This window comes from Microcaecilia unicolor, chromosome 11 (genome assembly GCF_901765095.1).
Source record: "Microcaecilia unicolor chromosome 11, aMicUni1.1, whole genome shotgun sequence".
NCBI classification, from domain to species: Eukaryota; Metazoa; Chordata; class Amphibia; order Gymnophiona; family Siphonopidae; genus Microcaecilia; species Microcaecilia unicolor.
Window position 1 is genome coordinate 14,907,763 of NC_044041.1, and position 27,035 is coordinate 14,934,797.

The 27,035-nt window shown below is 43.1% G+C and overlaps 1 protein-coding gene across 3 annotated transcripts in view; it reads right to left on the reverse strand.

Annotated features, from left to right (window-relative positions):
- CASTOR1 (cytosolic arginine sensor for mTORC1 subunit 1) overlaps positions 1-27,035 on the reverse strand; it is a 74,140-nt gene that overhangs the window by 24,476 nt on the left and 22,629 nt on the right. For all 3 annotated transcript variants that reach the window (XM_030218985.1, XM_030218982.1, XM_030218984.1), the window contains exons 3-5: positions 19,065-19,258; positions 17,922-18,054; positions 3,853-3,973 (exon numbers count right to left, since the gene is read on the reverse strand). In XM_030218985.1, the coding sequence (XP_030074845.1) occupies positions 3,853-3,973; positions 17,922-18,054; positions 19,065-19,258 (448 nt within the window). The remainder of the gene's footprint in view (positions 1-3,852; positions 3,974-17,921; positions 18,055-19,064; positions 19,259-27,035) is intronic.

Sequence of the window (27,035 nt, forward strand, 5' to 3'; positions counted from 1 at the left end):
GATGTGAATCGCTTGTTTGCTCTTTCCAAAAATACTAGGACTAGGGGGAACACGATGAAGCTACAAAGTAGTAAATTTAAAAACAAAAAATGTGTTCTTCACTCAACGTGTTATTAAACACTGGAATTTGTTGCCAGAGAATGTAGGAAAAGCAGTTAGCTTAGTGGGTTTAAAAAAAGGTTTGGATACCTTCCTAAAAGAAAAGTCCATAAGCCATTACTTGGGGAAAATCCACTGCTTATTTCTAGGATAAGTAGCATAAAATGTATTGTACTGTTTTGGGATTTTGCCAGGTAATTGTAACCCCACTGTTGGAAACAGGATGCTGGGCTTGATGGACCTTCGGTCTGTCCCAGTATGGCAATACTTATGAGGATGAGTCCAACCAGCCTTGTGGTATTCTAAGACCATAGCTGCATATACAAACTTCTGCCTGGCATGTACAGGTCAAGTCTCTGAAGGTGGGATTGTGGCAGCAGAACCCCCAACACCTGGTCTCTGCAGGGAGTGTGCTGGCAACCTGCTATTTGCTAAGTGGGGGTTGGGGGGGAGATAAGAAGCTGCAGTTTTTGGGTTCAACTTCTCCCTCCTCTTTTCAACTGAAACCCAACAGCAAATTTCAGCTGCTGATTCAGTTTTGGTCGAAACCAAGAATCCCGGTTTTAGTCAGCCTCTACAATGGTAGAGGACATGGTAAAGGCGGTTAGCTTGGCAGAGTTTAAAAAGGAGTTAGACGGTTTCCTAAAGGATAAGTCCATAAACCACTACTAAATGGACTTGGGAAAAATCCACAATTCCAGGAATAACATGTATAGAATGTTTGTACGTTTGGGAAGCTCGCCAGGTGCCCTTGGCCTGGATTGGCCGCTGCTGTGGACAGGATGCTGGGCTCGATGAACCCTTCGTCTTTTCCCAGTGTGGCTTTACTTATGTACTTATAGTATGTTTTTATGGAATGAATGATGGGTTCCTGAGAATGGTGGGGGTAGTTTGGGGGAGGGAGTCCTTTTCTGGGTGTTACTCAGTTTTCTTTTTTCTGGAAAAAAACAAACATTCTATAAAATGAAAGTTAGTGTGTCATATTATTAGTTCCTGAGATGATACTGGCTGTATTTACCCTATTTTCTTATTTTTATGTACTGTAGCTCTGTGTAATCTGGATTACTTGTTAACTGCTCTTGTTCTAGATGTATTTTAACCTGTGGTTTAAATGGATTTAAGATTTTCGTAAATATATATTTAAAAAAAACAGTGACGAACAGCTTGAGTCACATCACAAGTGCCACATCAGGGTTAAAAATAAAATAAATAAAAAAGCCACCACACAAACATTACTGTTTAACCACATTTTTAAAGGAATTCACTCAAGGCGGTGTACAGCAAGAATAAGTCAAACATAAGCAATAGACAATTACAGCAGAAAAATATTCAAATATCCAGGAACCGTCCACAAATTCCTCTATAGATCACATTACTTTAAAATGTCACGCTCATATTGCACAGTCTCAACACTTTTGTATAGACGCTGTTGGGTCATTCACCCCTCTTTTTTGGAGGGGCTATTAAGATATTGCTCCTATTCTGTTCACTTTATAAATGAAAGACAGAGCAGGACCAGGCTGGTCCAAAGGATCCGATCCATCTTTCCTACACGGATGTTAGATGCAGCAAAACAGTGCAGTTATAGAAGCCCTTCAATCTGGCTTTTCTTTGGGGAAAATTTTTATTGCGTACTCCTGAGGGAATTCTGCACAAAATTTTTAAAGATTCTACAAAAACAATTCTGTATGAAGTTTCCCCATCATAGGCTCCGATTCCTCTCCCAAATGTGAAATCCTCTCTACTAGCTTTTTGCTTTCCCAGCCCTCCTAGCCTACCTCCCCTTCTCTAGTAGGTTCAGCCCCACCCCCTCTCTGCCCCCCCCCCCCCAGAGAGGCCCCAGTTCCATCTCATTCCCAAAGTGCCCCCCCTTCCAAAGGTATTCCACCATCTTTCTCCTCAGTCCCATGACACACATATCCTTCTCTCCCCCTCAATTCCCCGTGCTATGCCCCCCTCCTCAACTTTCTCTAGCCCCTCTCCCACAGTATACAACCTAGGTTTCTCCATCACCCCCCCTAGCACACTGCCTCTTCCCCACTTCTCTAATGCCCCCCCTATGGCACAGCCACCCCTTTTACCTGAACATCACCCCACCCCCACCTTTCTTTAACCCATCCCAGATCATGCTGCAAGAAGTGGTAACACAGGGCTACACAGTGATCCTCTTCCACCTCTACCAATCCTGGGCCAGACTGTTCATCTGAACCACAACGGCCTCTAGAGAGCCGCACAGCTCAAAGGAACAGTCAAGCCCAGGACTGATAGAGGTGGAGGACGATGAGGCCCAATATGTAGCCATTAACCACCTCCTCTTACTCAATACCTACACAGAGGGGAGGAGGGAGGAAGGGAGAGATGCTTAGCCGTTACCTACCCATAATGCTGGTAGAGAATTCTGCAAGCTCTGAATTGCACGGAATCTCAGAGTAGTGGCTATTACATAAGATAACCAAGTTATTTTATGCCCGTTTAAAAAAATATATGAAAGCCAAAAAAAAGGCATCTATGTGCCTATACAGGAACAGTGCTGAGAGACTATCCCTCGGCCTACAGATTCTCCCCTACTGTGAAGGTGATCTATATGCGTACACACATTTTCATAAAGATTTGCAAATACATTGAAACTCTGTCACACCTCCAGCACAGAACGCGCATAGGCAATCTTGTTGAAACCCTTTCCTCAGTGTGCAGCGGCGGATAAGAAAGCAAACAGAAGGTTAGGAATTATTAGGAAAGGAATGGAAAGCAAAACTGAGAATGTTAAAATGCCTTTGTATCGCTCCATGATACGACCACACCTCGAATACTGTGTACAATTTTGGTCATCACATCTCAAAAATATGGTGGAAAAGTGAAGGGCAACAAAAAGGATAAAGGGAATAGGAAAGGGTAAAGCGGCTAGAGCTCTTTAGCTTGGACAAGAGAAGGCCGAAGAGAGATACGATAGAGGTCTACAAAATACTGAGTGGAGTGGAACAGGTAGAGGTGAATTGCTTGTTTACTCTTTCCAAAAATACTAGGATTACGGGGCACTCGATGAAGCTACCAGAGAAAATATTTCTTCACTCAATGTGTAATTATACTCTAGAATTTGTTGCCAGAGAATATGATAAAAGCTATTAGCTTAGCAGCGATTAAAAAAGGTTTTGATAATTTTCTAAAAGTCCATAATGGACTCGGGAAAATTCACTACTTATTTCTAGGATAAGCAGCATAAAATCTATTTTACTGTTCTAGGATCTTGCCAGGTACTTGGGACCTGGATTGGCCACTGTTGTGAAAGAGGATACTGGGCTTGATAGACCTTTGGTCTGTCCCTGTATGGTCAATGCTTATGTTCTTATGTTTCTTGTGCACAGCTTTGCAATTTCTGAGCGTTAAGACCGCTTTACATGTGAAAAATGCTTAGGTGCATAACTTTATACAAAGAATTAGGCATTAAACCAGGAGAATAAACCCTTCTTTGGTCCTTTTATAAACAGTGAGTAGAGGAACAGCCTAGTGGTTAGAGCAGCAGGCTGTGAACCAGAGAGACCACGGTTCAAATTCCACCAACATATAACCCGCCATTGCCTCAAATACAAACTTAGATTGCAAGCCCTCCCTGGACAGGGAAATATCTACTACACCTAAATGTAACTCATCTTGAGCTACCACTGGAAAGATGTGGACTAAATACTAAATAAATATTACATCAACCTGCAAACTGCCCAAATCCACTATAAGTGGGAGAGGAACTCCCAAACTTACTTGTGAGAATAGAATAAGACTTCAATGAGGGTGGTCGCAATGGCGGGCAGTGTATCAGGGTCCAGAGTCAGGATGCAGAACTTATTCCTTGGAATCTGCACTGGATGCACTGTGGGGCTTCCTGTCAGGAAAGACAACGGTATTCATTCTTTACCTGGTGTCCTCTGTACCCTGCAACATTTCAAGAAACGCTACCTACCCGGTTTTATCACTATTAACAGTTATTTAACCAGCCCACAGTAATTCACAGAGTCCATGGAAGCAACTTAGCTCACATGAAATAGGAATCCCTTCAGTTTGGGCAAAGAGTAAAATGACATTCGTGACCTCACAGCCAATATGGACCAGATTAACTGGTCATTATTTCAACCACTGCTCTTATTCACATGGTTGCAGCAGGTGCAGAACATCAGGACCAACTTTCAGAAAATATTTACTTGGCATTACTGGCCACAATCTTCTTAAGTGTTATTCTGGTGACAAAAGTTAAAGTTTAAAAAGGTGGCTTCAGTGTACATGTGTGAGAGCTTCAGTCTCTCTCATCACAATCTGCTCTACTGGATGACCTTATGCTTCTGAATAGGTACAAAACTATAAATATATTAAAGAGGTGATCTCCCTTCTTATAACTACTATCTAGGAAATAGGGAGATATCAAATACCAGGCATCAAAATGTCTGACTCGGAATCAAATCTCTTAAGTAGTAGACATCCAAATATCTGACTCAAGGTAAATCACTCAAATGGTCAGATTATTTATCAGAGGAAAGGCCTCGAGAAGCCCCCAGCATGAGTCAAAGCTTACGGTGGCTGGACTTCCTCGTCATTGGCCGGAAAACCTCTGTGAACTCGTCTGTTCTTATCAAATAGTTCAACAAATTCGCTTAGTCCATATAAACTCACATCGGATAATACCGTATTTTTCGGACTATAAGACGCACCTAGGTTTTAGAGGAGGGAAATAGGAAAAAAAAAAAAATTTCCTTTTTCCCTCCTCTAAAACCTAGGTGCTCCGGTGCGTCTTGTCCGAATCCCTCCCTCCGAGTTCGGGATCGCCCTCCCCCCGGCCCCGTCACCACTTCTCCCTACTCACGTCACGCGATCTTCCCTGGTGGTCTAGACTTCAATTCTCGGCGGCCATTTTGAATCTCGCCGAGACCGTCAGGCAGCAATGCATACAGGAGGATGGAGAGCAGCGCGCTGGGCAGGAAAGAGGGGGCTCTTTCCTGCCCCGACGTCACTAGACCACCAGGGAAGATCGCGTGACGTGAGTAGGGAGAAGTGGTGACAGGGCCGGGGGGAGGGCGATCCCGAACTCGGAGGGCGGGCAGCCTGCCAGCCAGCCAAATCTACCTTCGGACTATAAGACGCACCCCCCATTTTCCTCCCAAATTTTTTGGGGAAAAAGTGCGTCTTATAGTCCGAAAAATACGGTACTTAACTTTTTATCGGGTGTTATCCGTGCGGGTCTTTCTTACACCAGACGAGTTCACAGAGGTTTTCCGACCAATGACGAGGAAGTCCAGCCCCCGTAAGCTTTGACTCATGCTGGGGGCTTCTCGAGGCCTTTCCTCTGATAAATAATCTGACCATTTGAGTGATTTACCTTGAGTCAGATATTTGGATGCCTACTACTTAAGTAGAGATTTGATTCCAAGTCAGACAATTTGATGCCTGGTATTTGATATCTCCCTATTTCCTTTGACCTTATGCTTCACCACTACCTGGAAATCCAATGTTTCTCTTGCTCTACAGTGTGCAGAGGTAGACTATTATACAATCTATGAAATGTAAGGTTAGAATAAGAGTTGACATTTTACTGGGGACTGGTAAATGGTTAAATAGGAAGCAATGAGTGAGACTAAACGGTCAGTTTTCTAGTGGAGAGATGTGAACACAGAATGCCCCAGGGATCCGACAGCAATGTTTTCCCAACTTATTCACCAATGAGCGACGTGATATTCACAGATGCAACAAATGATCAAAGTTTAAAAACAAAACAAACACAAGCAAAGAAACGTAGTGAAGGACTTTGCCAGACTGGAAGGCTGGTGAACTGGATCATAATTACAGAACTGTACTGTTGACAAATGCAAAGCGATGCAAGAGAGAAATCCCCACCTACACTATCTGGAGCGGCTACTAGGCAAGCCCATTTATTCCTTCGCCACTAGGTATTTTGTTTGGGAAGAAGGATCATTGTGGGCCCCTCCCCAGGTATGAAAGGTCACTCTCGGCTAAAGCCTGCATCGCTGGCTCTTGGACTTTCCACCCTCTTTCTGGAGTCAGAAAGCAACAAGGCGGTTGGGTCCGCCAAATCCAAAATGGACAATAAATCAATGAGGCAAACCTCGTACAAAAATGATGTCTTTATTTGTAGATAAAAAGCCCGACATGGCCATGTTTGGCCAGTATAAAAATGGCTGCGTTAGGGGCAATAGGTCACCAGCTGATATAAAACTATTCTTACTGTATACTGCCTTGAGTGAATTCCTTCAAAAAGGTGGTAAATAAATCCTAAGAAATAAATAAATAAAACTTCAAAATAAACCAGGCTGGTGTGATTGTAAAAACATAGAAAGCTAGATGGGAAGAGTCTATTTTAAAAAAAAACAGCGTTTTTTTTCTTTTAGTTTTTTTTTTAGAGACTGCTCCCATCTAGCTTTCTATGTTTTTACAATCACACCAGCCTGGTTTATTTTGATGTTTTATATCAGCTGGTGACCTATTGCCCCTAACGCAGCCATTTTTATACTGGCCAAACATGGCCACATCGGGCATTTAATGTTGAATACCTGGGAGATTTTAATCTACTAATAAAAGGCATTGTTTTGTACAAGGCCTGCTTCATTGTTTTTATCACCCTCTTTCTGGGACATGGAGATCTGTCTTTCATATATCGATGATGATGGAATCCAGAGATGCTTGTTTGACTGCCAAGCGAAAGATGACCTTTTGGGCTATATGGGAACCCCTATTATCCAAGCACTTTCATCCAGAGCACGTAGCTTAGTGCTCAACACTCCCCATTTGTAAATTTACTGTTGATCGTGTTGATACAGAGACTGATTATTGTTGAATATGGGGGGGGGGGGGGGGGGGGGGCTACTCCTTGTAAGGAGTGGAGGAGTAGCCTAGTGGTTAGTGCAGCGGACTCTGATCCTGGGGAACTGAGTTTGATTCCCACTGCAGCTCCTTGTGACTCTGGGCAAGTCACTTAACCCTCCATTACCCTTGGTACAAAATAAGTACCTGAATATATGTAAACCGCTTTGAATGTAGTTGCAAAAACCTCAGAAAGGTGGTATATCAAGTCCCATTTCCCTTTCCCTATTTGAGATTCTACATGGAATGTTGCTGTTGCTACTATCTGAGATTCTGGAACGTTGCTAGTATTGGAGATTCTGTTGCTTCTATTTGAGATTCTACATGGAATGTTAATGTTGTTATTCCACTAGCAACATTCCATATAGTAGTCTGTGGGAGAGGGTCAAGTGGGGTTTGTTCGGGGCCGGCATTCCTGTCGAAATGTACGGAAGGTTTGCTTAGCCATCGCGCAGAGCCTTGCTACCGCAGAGCCTTTGTTGCTGGCAAGTCTTGATGCGGAGAAAGCTTTTGATAAGGTGCGTTGGGACTACCTTTTCTCCATCTTAAGGTATATAGGATTGCGGGGTTGGGTTTTTCAAGCAATAACAACGTTGTATGTGTGCCCATGAGCCTCTTTGATGGTCAATGTTATTCGGTCAGGCTCCTTTCCAGTTTTGTGTGGCACCCAGCAGGGGTGTCTGTTATCGCCCATTTTATTTCTTTTGTATCTTGAGCCCCTGCTACGAACTATTCAAAAGGATCTGGACATTGCGGGAATAGAGTTGCAAGCAAGGGAAATAAAAACATTAGCTTTCGCAGATGATGTGCTGGTGACTCTGACTCCACCACAACATTCCTTAAGTGCTCTCGAGGAGTTCGGCTATTATTCAGGATTCTCTTTAAACATGCACAAATCGACGGCTTTACCAATTCAGTCACAGATACGGGAGTCCTGGGACGACGTTTTTCCGCTCTCTTGGACTGAGGGTCCTTTGAAATAGCTGGGAGTTTGGATACCTACAAATTTGACGTATTTATAAGTTGAATATAGCACCCTTGCGAGTGAATACTAGGAACACACTGAGGCTATGGAAATCATTACCTCTTTCCAGGATAGGCAGGATATCTCTTTATACTATGATCTTAATCCCTAACTGGGTTTATGTGCTTCACGTTTTGCCGATATTTCTTAATCATAGAGATGAGCGATTGCTGACACAGATGGTCACTAGGTATATCTAGCGGGATAAAAAGCCTAGGATAGCGGCAGCAAAGCTCTATCTCCCGCGTGCTCAAGGTGGGTTAGGTTTGTTGAATCTTAAATACCTGTCCGTGGCTAACAATATGCGTTACCTCTTGGACTGGTTTTGTAGCAAGAGTTATTTTTCGTGTACAGAGGTGGAAACCAAAGTTTTACGCCCACGTCATTTTAGTTTCTGGTTACATGCACTGCCAAGGGAGTTGAAAACACCAACATGCTTTGCGCCCTTGTTGTTACCTTTACGGAAGGCTTGCCGCTGGCTATGTCGCCATTATGGACTTTCGGCGACATGTTCACAGTTGTTACCAATAAGGGGAAATGAACACTTCCCACCGGGCAATACTTCAGCTAATTTTGCTAACTGGGCGGCTCATGGAATATTGTATATTCACCAATTATATACAGAAGAGGGGACTTTGAAAACCTTAGATCTAACAAGGGAGTCTGAACCTATAAGGAAAGATTTCTTTGCAGTATTTCAGTTACGTCACTATTTACAGTCACTCCCTCCCTCGGCAAATAGCCCAGTAGTGTGGGAATGTTCGTTGTCGATTCTGGCCTTAGATGCTCAAAGGGCAGTGCCCCTAAAATATTATTATGCAGGGCTTAGGGAACACCTTGGAGATTATGATTATGCTAAGTTGGCGATGCAATGGAACAGAAAATTAGTGGTGGGCATACAAGCAGAGCAACTGAAGGCATGCTTTATGGACATTCCAAGAGTCTCAGAGAGAGTGTGGCATTGCGGGAGACATCATACAAATTTCTTACACGCATGTTTGTCTCGCCACATAGGGCATGGCGGGCGAGTATGGGAAGTGACAATAAGTGTTTGAAGTGTGGATATTCTCCGGCAGACTTGGGACACATGTTCTGGAAGTGCCCAGGAGTTCTGGATTATTGGGCGCAGATTTGTAATCATGTGTCTGGCCTTTGGAGGATTACTTGGCATCGGAGACCGTTATTGTTGTTTGATAAGTTCCAATTGTCCCAGATTTCTCCAAAAGGGTTAACACCATTTCTTAAACAGACAGTTCTGATGGGCAAGAGGGTCATTCTGCACTTGTGGATAACACCAGACTGCCCATTGTTGTCAAAATGGCGCACAAGGATGATCTTTCTTTGTTCATTGGAGCGTAGAGCAGTGGGTGACTTGGCCACACCTAGGGGGGAGGCTTTTTGCCAGACCTGGGCCCTGTTCTGGGACTCTAATGACAGTGGCACGGAGTAGAATACTTAATTCTTAAGATAATGAATGGCATGCATCATTGGCACAGCAACAGGAGTATAGGGGGAGGGATAGGGAGGGGGGGTACTAAAGTATGCATACAAGTAGCATGTTCTCACGGTTTTTCATTGATAATGTATGTCTCAACTGTTATTAAGAAGCGGGGAACGGGGAATGAATGAGTGGGGGAGAAAAAGGGGAAAATGTACTGGTTATTTTGTATTCGCCAGTTGTGGAAGGCATTGTATTCATTGTACAATCTAGTTTATACGGTGTTATCTGAATTTTACCATCAATAAAAATGACAAACAAAAATCGGTAAGTTCCCAGTTAACAATCTTGAGATATGCCAAAATCTACGCCTTAGGGCCATTCCAGAGATGCATGATTTTTACGGACTGTAAAGAGGTGGTGAGCTAAATTGTACGCTTCCTGCTCAGCAAGGAAGAGAACACACTTGACCCTTGCAATAATCAGATACAGCGATATGAAGACGTATTTACCCCCCCCCCCTCTTGATTTCCCCTATTTTGCATATGTGTCACACTGGTTTCTGATCTTTGAAGATATTTTAGACAGGAAGCCCGAGTAAAGATGGTTTTAAATTACTTCATTTATTTAAAGGGAACAAAGTTATTTAAAAAAAACAAACAAACCTCATATCACCGATATGAAAAAGTAATTGTCCCTTAAACTTAATAACTGGGTAACAGCATAACTCAACGCTCACAGTGATTATTATAAAACTAATACTCATACTGTCATTGCATTACAAAATATACATTCCTAGAAAAGTACACTGGATTTGAATATTATTTCTGGTGACAGACTAAGCTGTACATATAGCTATGAAGCAAATACTGCCCAGAAATTTACTAAGGAATCATATCAAATACATATGGGAACATATCAAAATGATTTATAGGCAGCTAATCTTCATAAGCTACTTGTTATTATCATATCTTATTTCCATCCCTACTGTTATATGTGAAAGATGGGGGGGGGGGGGGGTAATTCTATACTGTTCATGATTTTGTAATGAATATGGTGGCAAATATTGCTGAAGGGTGGTGTCCGAGGATCTAAAGGGGAAGAAACAATTCGACAAGGTGACAGCCGTGGCCAGAAGGATGCTGAGCTGCATAGAGAAGGGCATAACCAGCAGAAGAAAGGTGGTGTTGATGCCCCTCTACAAGTCGTTGGTGAGGCCCCACTTAGACTACTGTAGTTTTGGAGGCCGTATCTTGCTAAAGATGTAAAAAAAAACCTGGAAGCAGTGCAAAGAAGCGCTATAAAAATGGTGTGGGATTTGCGTTGCAAACTGTATGAGAAGTATTTTTGCACGGAAAGGGTGGTGGATATGTGGAATGCTCTCCCGCAGGAGGTGGTGATGAAAATGATAATGGAATTCAAACATGCGTGGGATAAACACAAAGGAATCCTGTTTAGAAGGAATGGATCCACGGAATCTTAGCAGAGATTGGGTGGCAACACTGGTAACTGGGAAGCGAAACCAGTGCTGGGCAGACTTCTATGGTCTACGCAAGGGGTATAGCCAGACTTCGGCGGGAGGGGGGTCCAGAGCCCGAGGTGAGGGAGCACATTTTAACCCCCCCCCCCCCATACCATTTTTGACCGCCGCCACCACCACCTTTGACCCCCCCCCCCCCCCGGCGCCAACCCTTTCAACCCCCCCTTCACACCGCCGCTGTTGGGTACCTTTGCTGGCAGGGGTCCCCAACCCCCACCAGCCGAAGTCCTCTTCTCCAGCGCAGCCGCGTTGTTGATCTGCAAGGCTTCCATTTCTGTGAGTCTGACGGCGGGGGGCGGGCCAGGGCCAAATCTACGGGGGCTCATGCCCTCACGTAGCTACGCCCCTGGTCTACGCCCTGATCGTAACTGAATAGATATGGATGGGCTGGAGTGTAAATTTTAAGGGGCTTAGATTCAGAACTTTTAGTACAAGAAGAGTGCTAGGCAGACTTCTACGGTCTGTGCCCTGAGAAAGGCAAGGGCAAATCAAACTCTGGTGTATATATAAAGTATCACATACCATGAAAATGAGTTTATCTTGTTGGGCAGACTGGATGGACCGTTCAGGTCTTTATGTGCCGTCATTTACTATATTACTATATAAATATTGTATTATCTTACATTCCTTACCGTTATATTACTGTACTCATTTGTCATTGTATAGTATAAATGAATAAAATATTTGAACTTCAAATAAAAGGTGGAAAATGGATGGGGCAAGGGGAGGGGAGACACTTATTCACAATGGCAGCTGTTATGCGTATTAGATTTTTTTAAAACTTTTTTCATATTTTCCAAAGTTAAAATGCTACTTAACCATGAACTGTCCTTTTACTCTACACTGGCTCCAATTCAAGACAAAGGCCACCATAGACACAGCATGTGCTAGTCAAGGGGCACAGTGCCACCTAGTGGAGAAACCAAGCCAAGACATCCATTGCATACATATTCCTTATAGTCTGGTGGAGGAGCGGACAATGAATTTTGTGTTCAAAGTAATGTAGGAAGGGGAAATGTAATCAATAAGCCTAATAATGCCACAAAATCTCTTCAAACCCTAGCAGCCTCCTCAGCAATGCAAGCAGTCAATATGTAGATATTTTTCCCCCATCTCCAAATACAGTCCCAAAGAGATTTTATTCATTTTTACATACCACCACTTCAGAGAACTAATAAAACCAAAATTAAATCAGGTTAAAACATACAAGAGCTCAGTTTAGTAATTCACCCAACTACCACCACCAGCTTTTCTTGCTGGGAGTGTTATAATAGGGAAGCGATACATGAGGGAAATCAGGTGCAATAGGAAGAAGTTACCAGGAAAGGCCTGAAATCTTCCCCATAGACTATGAAATGCGGAGGCACAGACTCCATGACAGTTCTTCTTGACCCCCCTCTGGAGGCACACCTAACCAGTCAGGTTTTCAGGATCATCATTATGAATATTCATGAGATAGATTTGCATATTTACCCTGGTAATCCTGAAAACCTGATTGGCTAAGTGTCAGATCAGTGGAACTGGATCTTAGCCAGTACATTGTCATTACAATCACATAAAGCAGTGGTTTTCAAACCTGTCCTGGGGGACCACCAGCCCGGGTTTTCAGGATATCCCTAATGAATATGCATCTCACAATGTTGTCTAAGGTATCATTCAATAAATAGTTGTACTAAATTCATACAATATACTCAACAACTATTGCATTTATTTTTATCTTTATTACATCAATTAATCTCATAAACCTAACAATTATTGTCTAAAATCCCCATATATCTATCATTCATTCATTCATCCATTCACTCTAATTCACATTTATAAAACTAATATCAAAATATCAAACTCTATAACAATAGAACACCCGGAATAATAGAATCACTTATGATCTTATAACAAAATGTTGCTTTCAATAGCAATACTGGTGTAAAACTTATAGATTACACTGACATTCAAAGCACTTCTTCTTCATTACGATCCTCTCTTAATCTATTGATAACCTGCTGTAAACTTTCTGTTACCCTGTGGCAATTAGTCCATTGATTAAATCAATTGTCCATCACGGCAGGTTTAAAACAAGAAGTTACATTCCATCGTAACCCACAACTGATTTACTCTGTGCTGTAGTATTGAATGACAGTAGTTCCATTCACCGTGACTCCATTCTTCACGGGACTTTTCCTTGAATTTCAAACTGCTTCACTGCAGCAGTCCTCTCATTTGTTTACTAAAACAATTGTACACGGACCCTACACGATCGTGTTTCGCAAATTTTGCGTCTTCAGGGGTCAGTAATCTATGTAAACAACAATAATAGCATACATTTGTATTTCACAAACAATATTACAATCCTTTTAAAAACCAGTGTTATAAACTCTTACCGGCTCTACAGGTGGCCAAGCATTCAACAATCCTGGATGTGCCGGTGGTAACGCCTCAAAAGACGCCCACACATGCGCATACCAAGGCTTCAAGGAGACTGAGTTTAAATACCCTCTCTCAGTTAAATGATCAAACATTTTACAGCCCGCTACAGGAAGATCCTACTACCCAGTATCAATCGAGGGTGTATGAGCTGTTAAGGGAAGCTTGTGAAAAAGGTGTTATTTCTATTCAAATATTTCGATACTTGTTTAGACAATTTCCAAAAATTCCTATAATTTACTTCACCCCAAAAATACACAAGAGTTTGGAAAAACCTCCTGGCCGCCCCATTGTTTCTGGATGTGAATCTCTGTTTGAACCGCTCTCTCAATTTTTGGATTTTCATTTGCAACCTTGTTTAAAGTCCATAACTTCTTTTGTGAGAGACTCAGATCACTTGCTTAATATTTTGCAAGATGTACAAATTGATGCTAATGCAGAGGTATGCTTGGTAACATTAGATGTTACTGCATTATACACAAATATCCCGCAAAGGGAAGTTGTGATTATGATTAAGGGATTATTGGAAACTTTGGAGTTATCCAATCAATTAATAACTTTACTTGGCAATATAGCTGAGTTAGTCATTTATCATAATTTTTTCAAGTTTAAAGAAAAATTTTTTCATCAAATAAAAGGAGTTGCGATGGGCGCCACAGTAGCCCCCACTATTGCATGTTTGTATATGGACCAGTTAGAGAAGCAGTATATATATACAAATCAACATTTTGAGGGTGTTGTTAAATGGCTACGATATATAGATGACATTCTGGTAATATGGCAAGGGACAGAAGATAATTTATTGAAACTGTTGGAAATTTTGAATACAGTGAGCCCTCATATAAAATTTGTACATTGTATTGGTCGTCGAGAGGTGAATTTTTTGGATGTAAATATCCAATGGTATGACGGTAGATTTATCACTAAGATTTACCGTAAGGAAACTGATCGTAATACAATACTACATTATCGTAGCCACCACCCTTCTGGGTTAAAAAACAGTATACCATCGAGTCAACTGCTTCGAGTCCGTAGGCTGTGCAGTTCTCGTGAAGAATACACTCATCAAGCTTTTCAAATGATTTCACGTTTTCAACATAGAGGATATCCTGATAGAATTTTTAAAAAAGCGGCTAAGAGAGCATTCAATAACCACAATGAATGGCATCCATCATATGATAACCAGAAATATAGATCTGTAAAAAAAGATCCGCTGACTTGTGTGTTACCTTACACTAAGTCATCTAGTCAAATTATACAAATTATGAAACGTCATTGGTCTATATTAGGTATACATAAAGTTTTCCAGCAATTTCCTCGGTTTGCATTCTCTCGAGGTAGAAATTTAGGTGAACAATTGGCAAGGCATAATACTGCATGTAATGCAGGACATGAGGAATTTGGCCATGGGAGTTGCGATCGGTGTGTATATTGCAGGTATGCCATGCAAGTTAATTAAGTGAATGTTCCTCATTCAGAGAAAATATATCGTTTGCAGGCTCATACTGACTGCAATACTACAAATTGTGTGTATGGCATAAAATGTCCTTGTGAACTATGGTACATTGGATTGACTACTAAAAAGATTAAAGTTAGGATAGCACAACACCTCAGTAATCTCCGTACTAAACGAATGGAAGCCCCATTGGTTTCACATTGGGTGGATGTCAAACATGAAGTTCAGGATCTTCGCTTTGTAGTTCTGAGTCAAATTAGTTTTGAAAGAGGAGGTAATGTGCCTCGCATGTTATTGCGTAAAGAACAAAGGCTAATTTACCTTTGGAACACTGTAAGCCCTTATGGGTTAAATAAAGAAGTAGAGTGGTTAAACTTGTGAGAGGGTATTTAAAGTCAGTCCCTTTGAAGCCTCGGTATGCGCATGTGTTAGCGTCTTTTGAGGCGTTGCTACCGACACATCCAGGATTGTTAAATTTGAGAGAGGGTATTTAAACTCAGTCTCCTTGAAGCCTTGGTATGCGCATGTGTGGGCGTCTTTTGAGGCGTTACCACCGGCACATCCAGGATTGTTGAATGCTTGGCCACCTGTAGAGCCAGTAAGAGTTTATAACACTGGTTTTTAAAAGGATTGTAATATTGTTTGTGAAATACAAATGTATGCTATTATTGTTGTTTACATAGATTACTGACCCCTGAAGACGCAAAATTTGCGAAACACGATCGTGTAGGGTCCGTGTACAATTGTTTTAGTAAACAAATGAGAGGACTGCTGCAGTGAAGCAGTTTGAAATTCAAGGAAAAGTCCCGTGAAGAATGGAGTCACGGTGAATGGAACTACTGTCATTCAATACTACAGCACAGAGTAAATCAGTTGTGGGTTACGATGGAATGTAACTTCTTGTTTTAAACCTGCCGTGATGGACAATTGATTTAATCAATGGACTAATTGCCACAGGGTAACAGAAAGTTTACAGCAGGTTATCAATAGATTAAGAGAGGATCGTAATGAAGAAGAAGTGCTTTGAATGTCAGTGTAATCTATAAGTTTTACACCAGTATTGCTATTGAAAGCAACATTTTGTTATAAGATCATAAGTGATTCTATTATTCCGGGTGTTCTATTGTTATAGAGTTTGATATTTTGATATTAGTTTTATAAATGTGAATTAGAGTGAATGGATGAATGAATGAATGATAGATATATGGGGATTTTAGACAATAATTGTTAGGTTTATGAGATTAATTGATGTAATAAAGATAAAAATAAATGCAATAGTTGTTGAGTATATTGTAATGAATATGCATGAGAGAGAGAGAGTTGTATATAATGGAGGTGACAGGCATGCAAATCTGTCTCATCTTGAAGAATATCCTGAAAATCCGACTGCCTGGTGCTCCCCCAGAACAGGAAAACACTTAAAACTAACCTGTTTAAAAAGGCATACCCTACCAATTGAACATAAATGCCTGATCTCTGCGACACAACAAAACTAAAGTACGTAATGGACATAACACAACTCTTCCATTGTACGATTCCCTAGTGTGGCTGGGCCACATGAACTTTATCTTACCACAACATCACTTTGTATTTGTTTACACCGGAGTCCGTAACGCCTCTCTGGTACTATGTAAGCCACATTGAGCCTACAAATAGGTGGGAAAATGTGGGATATAAATGTAACAAATAAAATAAATAAAAGAAAAGTCTGACTAGGCAGGAAAGGCAGGTGCATATCTTGTGTCTATTATACAAGCAACATATGCATCTATGTGTCTTTAAGAATCAAAAGCTTCTGTATTTAGTAAAATGCATGGACAGGGGCCAACCTCACTCCCCCCATTCTCAGGCCCCATATATGATATAATAGTCCCTATGTTTTTTTTAATGCATCCCCCTGGATAATTTTATAAGTATTTGAGTATATAAAATGCTAAAATTACTTCCTTTACGAACTAAACTCGGGTATAAAGTATCACGTACCATTTAAAATGAGTTTATCTTGTTGGGCAGACTGGATGGACCCTTCAGGTCTTTATCTGCCGTCATTTACTATGTTACCAGGCATAGTATCAGCACTGGGTATGATTTCTTGGCCTTTCACTCTGCTCCAGTCTTTTACTTTCCAACTCTCAGAGCAGACTATTATTGTGGTGAGCCACAACATCTATACTTTGGTGGAACTGACCCCCTGAGGCAGGCGTTACGCCGAAACACAGCCCTTGTCGGGTCATCAATAAAGTATACTTGTTCCATTCTTGAGAGCTCTTTGTGCTGTGTACTTTGACCCTCTCTGTTGTATGCTTATGAAGTCACGATGCCAGGACAACTGTCAGCTGCGAGAGTTATCACATTGCACACTATCCCCATAGCTGCAGAGTGTGAGGGATGCTTTTTCTTCGGCAGACCCACAGCCTTGCAAAGTAAAACACACTTTCAAGATCACTGCAAGGTGTTTAAAAAAAAAAAAAAGTATCCACCAGGCCAACCCAGCAGTATTTATACTCGAGGCAATGAAGGGTTATTTGCTTTGCCCAAGCTCGTAAGAAGCAATAGTGGGATTTGAACCCTGGCTTCCCTGGTTCTCAGCCTGCTGCGCCAACCATAGGAGCCCACTCTGTGGGTACTTGATTGAGCAAACTTCTTGGCTGTGTCCAGGGATTGGGTAGTTTCCATTAGGTTTAGTCCCCCACCCCCTACCGCCTAATGCCTTTAATCTCAGATGTTACACAGATTTAAGTGCACAACAGGGATGTTACTTAGAAATAGAGAGAAGGGCTTGCTAGGGAGTGGGGGAAACCATCTCTCATTCTGGACTGGGTTGACTTCTCATGGTCCCTTCCTGCCCTGGGTTTGTATGATCACCTAACCATGAGAAGTACTGGTTGTTAATCTAGTACCATGTTTAAAAACAAACAGCATTCATATGTCCGGGGCTCGTTGGCTTCATTCATCCAATTCAAAGCCCCAAGCCCCAGTTTAGGCCCAGCATACACCTGGGCCTAAACTGGATACTTTAGGCCCAGGTGTATGCTGGCACAGAAACCACCCCCATCCACACGAGCGGGAAACGCCAGCCACTTACCATGTTTTGATTTCAGGAATCCATTGCTTGCATCATCATGGTTCACTCGGACTAGTTCACCGTTTACCTCTTTGTAGATGTTGAACTCTGCAGCCAGCGTATAGATAACTACAGATAAATCCTGCTCCCGAACCTGAGAAGGGGGGGGGGGGGGAGGAAGGAGGAGAAAAAAAAAAAAGTCAGTTACCGACCCCTAAACCGGAATAGAAACTATGCTTTTTTTCTAACCTTCTACCACTGCAACTAAGTTTCTTACAGGAAACCTTCCATGTTCCATTAAACGTTTAGAGATTGATGAGGGTTGGAGCACTCAAGAGGGAACAGTGAGCGACAATGCAATTTGGTTTAAGTCATCTCACCCACCAATATCGACAAGTGGAGGAGAGGGAGACTCCTCCTCTCCTTCTCTGCACATATTCTCCCTCTATCACCACCAAAATTCGCCCCTTCCTTTCTGAGCACACTACCAGAACCCTCATCCACACTCTTATCACCTCTCGCTTAGACTATTGCAACTTGCTTCTCACAGGTCTCCCACTTACCCATCTCTCTCTTCAATCTGTTCAAAATTCTGCTGCACGACTAATATTCCGCCAGGGTCGTTATGCTCATATTAGCCCTCTCCTCAAGTCACTTCACTGGCTTCCTATCCGTTTCCGCATACAGTTCAAACTCCTCTTATGGACCTATAAGTGCAGCTCCTCAATACCTCTCCACTCTCATCTCTCCCTACATTCCTCCCCGGGATTGGGAGTGAAGCCCTAGGGCCATTTGGGGTATGCCGAAAACCTGACCCGTTGGTGGCCCTCAAGGATTGGGAGTGAAGCCCTAGGGCTTCATGGGACAGATAAGCAGAAACACTGAACAGAGGATTTCAGTTTATAATGCTATCAACTAAGCGTTGTCATCAGTAAAGTTTTACAAAAAAATTTAATCTCATCATTTTTATTGTATTATTTGTTCGTAATATACTGCCTTTCATAGAGCAATGGCAAAATGGTTTATAACATTTAACTGAAAGAACAGTCTTATCCTATCCTTTCGCTAGCACCAAGGTCATTCACCAGTTTGCAGCTGCTGTCTCCCAACAGAACTAATGTGCAATTAATATTCCAACCCAGATCTGGATCTCTCTACTCTTACCAGAATGAAATCCGTCTGATAGGTTGACAGCATCAGGACAGACACATTGTTCTCTGCCAGCGGTGCAATGACAGACTTGGCGATCTTGGTCACACCCACGGTTTGGGCACTGTTAGAAGAGCAGCCATTAGACAACACACTGAGCACCAGCCAAGTGGCATCTGCTACCTGAAGACAGTCAGAGGGGAGCAGCTCTGGAACAAGAAAACAAAATGAGAAATCATAGTAACTCTATAAGCCTCACTTGCCTATAAGGGCTGCAATCGATCATGAAAACAAAAAAACAAACACACACACACAAAAAAAAAAACGCTTGAAGTGTTGAGGGACACACTAGCAACCACAATCAGGTTAGGTTTCCAGGACACCCCAATGAATATGCATACGAGAAAAGTGCACATCCACTGGCTCCATGGTATGCAAATTGCTCTTATGCATATTCATTAGGGTTATCAACCTGGCTGTTTGTGGCCCTTGAAAACAATTTTGACAAGCCGGTACTAGCCACTACAATCATTAAATTTAAAGGCAGCAAAAGAACCTCAGATTCAGCTTGGGGGGGGGGGGGGGGGCAGATTGTCTACAGTCTTGAAATAAAAGCTCCTGCTAGGAAGTCTAGGTTCAATTCTTATGCCTGGCTTCTGCTCCTTAGACCGATCAGGGGTCACAGTCACAGGTGAGCAGAGGAAGGGAAGGCAGGCAACTCAGTCAGTGCCGAGTGACAACAGCTAATTCCCAGACTTGGGGTGAACGTGTACTACGTTTGTTCAAGGGGAGTTGTACTTTGTGAACCCAGTCCAAGGACAGTCACTGCCATGATTCGGCAAGAAAGATATCAAAAAACCCAGGGGGTGGGGAGGGTGGGGTTACAATTTACTAAAATGAACTACCGCATTAGGACACTGTTAGAAATTAAGTCTCACTGAACAAGGTGGAATCTACGGTAACGCATCTTAATTCATGTGGCAACCTAGCTGTGCATTTTAGTAAATCTAACCCGAAATCTAAAAGGCACAACAACCCCAGGAGAAGCAAAAGAAGAAAATAGCTGTGTCCAAAAAAAAAAAAAAAATTTCATTTAGAATTACAAGCACATTTCAGAAATTTCTTAAGACGTTTATTTAAGAACTATTTGTTATAAGTAGGGCTGCACATTTAACGCAGTAAGGTTTTACTGCGCATGTATACCTTGGAGGAAAGGAGAAACAGGGGTGACATGATACAGACGTTCAAATATTTGAATGGTATTAATCCGCAAACGAACCTTTTCCGGAGACGGGAAGGCGGTAGAACTAGAGGACATGAATTGAGGTTGAAGGGGGGCAGACTCAGGACTAAACGTCAGGAAGTATTTTGTCACGGAAAGGGTGGTAGACATGTGGAATGCCCTTCCACGGGAGGTGGTGGAGGTGAAAACGGTAATGGAATTCAAACGTGTGGGATAAATACTACTACTACTTAACATTTCTAGAGCGCTACTAGGGTTACGCAGCGCTGTACAGTTTAACACAAAAGGACAGTCGCTGCTCAAAGGAGCTTACAATTTAAAGGACGAAATGTCAAGTTGGGGCAGTCTAGATTTCCTGAATAGAGGTATGGTGGTTAGGTGCCGAAGGTGACATTGAAGAGATGGGCTTTGAGCAAGGATTTGAAGATGGGCAGGGAGGGGGCCTGGCGTATGGGCTCAGGGAGTTTATTCCAAGCATGGGGTGAGGCGAGACAAAGGGCGGAGCCTGGAGGTGGTGGAGAAGGGTACTGAAAGGAGGGATTTGTCTTGAGAGCGGAGGTTACGGGTAGGAATGTAAGAGGAGATGAGGGTAGAGAGGTAAGGAGGGGCTGCAGATCGAGTGCATTTGTAGGTTAGTAGGAGAAGCTTGAACTGTATGCGGTACTTGATCGGAAGCCAGTGAAGTGACTTGAGGAGAGGGGTGATGTGAATATATCGGTCCAGGCAGAAGATACAAATAAATACAAAGGAATCTGCTACCCGTCTCATCTTCCGCCAGGGTCGCTTTACTCATACTACCCCTCTCCTCAAGACCCTTCACTGGCTCCCTATCTGTTTTCGCATCCTGTTCAAACTTCTTCTACTAACCTATAAATGTACTCACTCTGCTGCTCCCCAGTATCTCTCCACACTCGTCCTTCCCTACACCCCTTCCCGTGCACTCCGCTCCATGGATAAATCCTTATCTGTTCCCTTCTCCACTTCTGCCAACTCCAGACTTCACGCCTTCTGTCTCGCTGCACCCTACGCCTGGAATAAACTTCCTGAGCCCCTACGTCTTGCCCCATCCTTGGCCACCTTTAAATCTAGACTGAAAGCCCACCTCTTTAACATTGCTTTTGACTCGTTAACCACTTGTAACCACTTGCCTCCACCTACCCTCCTCTCCTCCTTCCTGTACACATTGATTTGATTACTTTATTTTTTGTCTATTAGATTGTAAGCTCTTTGAGCAGGGACTTTCTTCTATGTTTGTGCAGCGCTGCGTACGCCTTGTAGCGCTATAGAAATGCTAAATAGTAGTAGTAGTAGAATCCTATTCAGAAGGAATGGATCCACAGAATCTTAGCGGAGATTGGGTGGCGACGCTGGTAATTGGAGAGTAAAACCAGTGCTGGGCAGACTTCTACGGTCTGCGCCCTGATCGTGTCTGAATAGATATGGATGGGCTGGAGTGTAAATTTTAAGGGGCTTCGATGTTAACTTCAGAACATTTAGTACAAGAACAGTACTGGGCAGACTTCTACGGTCTGTGCCCTGAGAATGGCAGGGACAAATCAAACACAGGTATACATATTTATTTAAATTTGTTACATTTGTATCCCACATTTTCCCACCTATTTGCAGGCTCAATGTGGCTTACATAGTACCGGAGAGGCATTTGCAGACTCCAGTGTGAACAAATACAAGGTGATGTTGTGGTAATGGCCACATTAAGGAATTGTACAGCAGAATTGAGTTCTGTCCATATAAAGTATCACATACCATGTAAAATGAGTTTATCTTGTTGGGCAGACTGGATGGACTGTACAGGTCTTTATCTGCCATCATTTACTATGTTAATGAATTAAATGTTTAACTTGTGTTGTAGGATTGTTGTAGGAGGTGGAAGGCCTCCAAATATTTAATATACAGAATTAATTTTCTCATATTGGACAGAGAGGAATGAAGGCTTCTCTCCTTCCAAAACATGAGAAACAGAGCTTGCTGGAATAGCAATTACACTTTACCTCCCCCCTCTTGCCAAGCCAGGTGAATTGTAAATCTGAATTGCCCCCAATCTCACCCATTAAGTGTGACCGGTCTCAGGGAAATTCAGGTGACAGAATTCTTTTCCCATGCCCCTTGGAAGTAAGGCTTCTTCAATCCAGGAGAGAATTACCTTCTTTTCAACTATGTGGAGACATAGCAGGTAAACACCTTGCAGAAGAGATCAAACACTGTGTCTCTCTCTGAGAAACAAACACTGTGGAACCAAGTGGCCGTGGTTTTATGACAGGCAGTAACATGACAAACTGGCAAGAAAGAAATAACACCTACCTCTATAAGGAAGCAGTAGTTAGATCATAGGTTCTGAGAAATATATCCTTGTGTGAGAAAAGCTGTAAAGATGGACAAACAGACCAAATGTTTTCCTCAAAATACATGCTATGTATTCTTTATTGACGGGAGATCCTGACTGACTGTGGGATGCTAATTGAGGAGGTGAGGTAAGCCCCTCCCCTCTCTCTTGCTCTTTTGTACTGTAAGGGAAAGAAAGTTCTATATATTATGTCTTTGCCAGATAAGAGGTTGGTCAGTGTCTAGTGCACTCTGCCCCATGCCAGGGGATGGAGAGCCTGACCTGATCATTTCCATTGTCCTTTCATGTTTTCTCTCCTCTTTTCTATACTAGACTATACTTGAATATTTTCTTATTTTTTTATCCTAATCTCTGGATAATTAAATAAACCTGTGTTAACCCCAGGAAGCGCTTAATTGGTCTCTTTTTGTCTTTGTTGCAGTCTAAATAGTGCTACCAGTTGTCTGGTTCTTTTAAGGTACTGGGGTCGAGGGGATTGCATTTGTGTGAGTAGTGCCCAGCCGTGATTAGAGACTCTGGAGGCGGGCCACAAAAAGCACAAACACTTGCGTTAAAATTTTTTAAACTCGCGTTAAAGTCATCTCAATGGAGGGGTCACGTGATGCTGTGAACAACAGCAGACGCACCTGGGATCGCTGCGAGGCCCGAACTCCCCCAAACACCTTGAAATTCGACTTTAGACACCCAGATTGAGAGAGAAAAGGCTCAGAACGGTCCGAGAATATATGGACAAATTTCTGACCAACTCACAAACGCTGATGGCTGCTAAACCACCTCGCAGAGGCGCGGACAAGACAAAATCGGGAGAAGACAAAATGGCGTCTAACTCACCACCCAGGTCGGCCCAGGCAAATCTAACGGCGGAGCTGACGGAAGCCGTAGTTAAAGCATTAGACCCCCGGCTACAGCAGCTGTCTGAGCAAATAGCAGGAATTGCACAGTCCACAACAGACTTACAACGGCGCACTGGAGAGATCGAGTGCAGAGTCTCGGACGTGGAAGACACGCTGCAGGAGTACAAAGATAAAGTGGACAGTATGGAGGCCATAATTAAAACACAACACGATAAGCTGGAGGAGTTGGAAAATAGAGCGAGGAGAGACAACCTCAGGTTTGTCGGCTTCCCGGAGTCGTTAGCGGAGACGTCGCTGGCAAAGACCCTGGAAACCTGGCTAATTGCACATTTCCCGGAGGTGGCCATACAAGGGGAGATAACAATGGACAGAGTACATCGGGTCGGCCCGGTGAGATCGGACGCCACGAAACCCAGAGTTGTAATAGCAAAATTTCATAGATATGCTCAAAAGGCACAGCTCCTAAGTTCTTTTAAAAACAAGCGAGAGTCTGTGAAATATGAAGGGCAACAAATCAGGATGTTCCAGGACTACTCGGCGGAACTAGCATCCAAGAGAAGGGCATTTTCAACCATATGCTCCCGCCTGGTAGAAAAGAAATATCGTTTCATGGTACAATTTCCAGCCATTCTAAAGATCCAGCATTTGAACCGCTGGCATGCATTTACAGAGGCAACAGAGGCAGAAGAATGGGTGAAATCCCTGGAACCAGTGTGAAGATAGTATTCATTGCAGGTGTGTAGTGGGGGTCAGCCGGGAATGGAAATTTGGTTATAAGTTGGATGGTTTAAACATAAAGATGCACTGGGGAGAAGTCAATAGATGGGGGGGAGAAGGCTCTCAAACACCAGGTGAAGATCCGGATAGGCTAATCTCTTAGAGAGAGAAAGGAGCCCAGAGCGAGACAGGGGAGGGGAGGGGAGAGTTATGGGGGGGGGGGGAAGAAGATTACAGTAATTGTGGGAGTAGTGAGAGGTAGGGAAGAATATGAGGGGGGAAGGGGAGGGGGGAGGGAACAAGGAAGAAGAACATTGAGAGTTGTAGTCAAAGAAGTTAAAAGTCAAACCGTATTGCGAATTAAGAGGCAGGGAAATGGTAGGATAGAACCACAGGGGATGGGCTGGGCCCCTGGGGTAGCTTTTCAAAGGGAACCAATGGAGGATATAGAGAAGGAGCTAGACACATAAGTCCACTTTACGAGTAATTTCATGGAATGTTTCGGGTATAACACCCCCATTAAGAGGACCAAGATTTTAAATCAGCTTAAACATCATAAGGCCTCGATAGCCTGCATACAGGAGACTAAATTAACAGACATAGAACATGAAAAGCTAAAACAAAAATGGGTGGGAGAATGTTATTACTCGTCTTCGGGGGTTAAAAGAAGTGGGGTGGCGATTCTAATAAAAAAAGGCTTGATGTGTGGCTCTAAACTGATATACAAAGATAGGGAGGGAAGAGTGGTACTGTTGAGTTTAAACATACAGGGAATGCGGGTTTACCTGTGTGCGGTATATGCTCCCAACTCCCATGCAACCACGTTTTACCAAACGTTGATTTCCTTGGGCCTCCAATACACAGACGCGCCATGGATATGGGCAGGCGATTTTAATAAAGTCATGGACCCACAATTAGACCGATCGGGAAGGAGAGAACTCGAAGAGAGGGCTAGTTTGCAGGAGCTGGGAACAGAGTTGGGATTGGCGGACCCCTGGAGGTTATTGCACCCAACCACCGTAGATTACACGCACCAATCAAAAGCCCATGGAACGTGGTCCAGACTGGATTATATCCTAGTGGACCAGTCATTATTTTTTAGAATTGACCGAGCGGAAATAGGCCCCGTGGAAGTGTCAGACCATTCACTAATTTGGATAGACGTGGTACATGACATTCCTGGGGAGAAGGGCTATACATGGAGCTTCCCCTCTTTCCTTTATAAAGATGAAAGATTTGTTACGTACATTAGAGAGCAATGGGACCAGTACATAGCCACGAACGCAGAAACATGCGCATCCCCAATCATACTATGGGAGGCCTCCAAAGCAGTAATCAGAGGGGGGATAATAGCATATATGAGTGCTAGGAAAAAACGGATAGCGGCAGGCATAATCAACCTGGAGCAGGAGTTGAAGAGGGTAAAACATAAATACATACAGCACCCAACAACTGAAAACCGAGATACCTTAACGGCCACAACAGTGGCACTTAACTCCCTTATACATGAACGGACCCAAAAACAGATGACAGGGAACCGGTTATATTTTCATAGGTTTGGGAATAAGGCGGGTAGACTGCTGGCCAAAGTGGCACAAACGCAGAGGCCTAAGAAACTGGTATCTTCTATTCTCCCCAGGATGGGCCCACGGGTTCATAGTATAGAGGGAATCACAGAGGCCTTCCACAAGCATTTCACTGAGATGTATTCTAGGGGTGATAGCCCAGAGGAGCAATTAACCATTGATTATATAGTAGACGCTGGAATGCCCAAATTGACACAGATGGGGCGAGATTGGCTCTCCTCACCAATTCAGGCCCAAGAGATTCAAATGGTGCTCAAAAACCTCCCCTTGGGTTCAACCCCGGGTCCAGACGGTTTTTCAGCTGAATACTACAAGATTTTGCCGACACATTTTTGTGGGCCATTGGTAGAGTACTATGAAGCGGTGGTGCAGAGGGGCTACTTTACTCCTGGAGAAAATGAAGCAATGATAACACTAATCCCCAAGCCGGGTAAACCGGAAGATCGAGTTGAGTCATACCGCCCAATATCACTTATTAATGTAGATTTTAAAATATTGGCCCGAGTACTGGCGGAACGGTTAGCACCCCAGCTGAAGGAGTTGATAGGGGAACACCAAGTGGGCTTTATTAGGGGTAGACACTCAGGAATTAATGTGAGGAAGGTACTTATGTCAATTGCCCAGAGTCAAGACACAAAGACCAAGATGCTGATGGCTAGTCTCGATGCAGAGAAAGCCTTTGATAAAGTTAATTGGGATTATCTGTTTCGAGTGCTAACATATGTTAGGGGAGATGGCTGGTTTCTAAAAGCAGTTAAAACTTTATATGAAGGCCCCTCGGCGAAGATTCTAGTAAATGGGGTCAAATCTCCAAAAATTGAGGTACAGGCGGGCACAAGGCAGGGATGCCCGTTATCCCCACTATTGTTTTTGATATACTTGGAGCCACTGTTGCGCACGATTGCAGCAGACCCGGACATAGAAGGGGTTCAGTTCCCGGGGCAGGTGGTGAAGGTACTAGCCTTTGCGGACGATCTATTTCTAACCTTAAAAAAGCCACAATCATCGTTACCGAGGCTGTTAATGACAATAGAGGAGTTTGGATTCCATTCAGGGTTCACTTTGAATACCCAGAAATCCATAGCCCTCCCTATAGGCCCAGAATTAGTAACAGAATGGGAGGGAACGTTTCCACTACAATGGGCACAGGGGGCGGTAACATATTTGGGGGTCCAAATTCCGGCTGACCTCAAAACACTTTATACCTTAAATATGGACAAAATG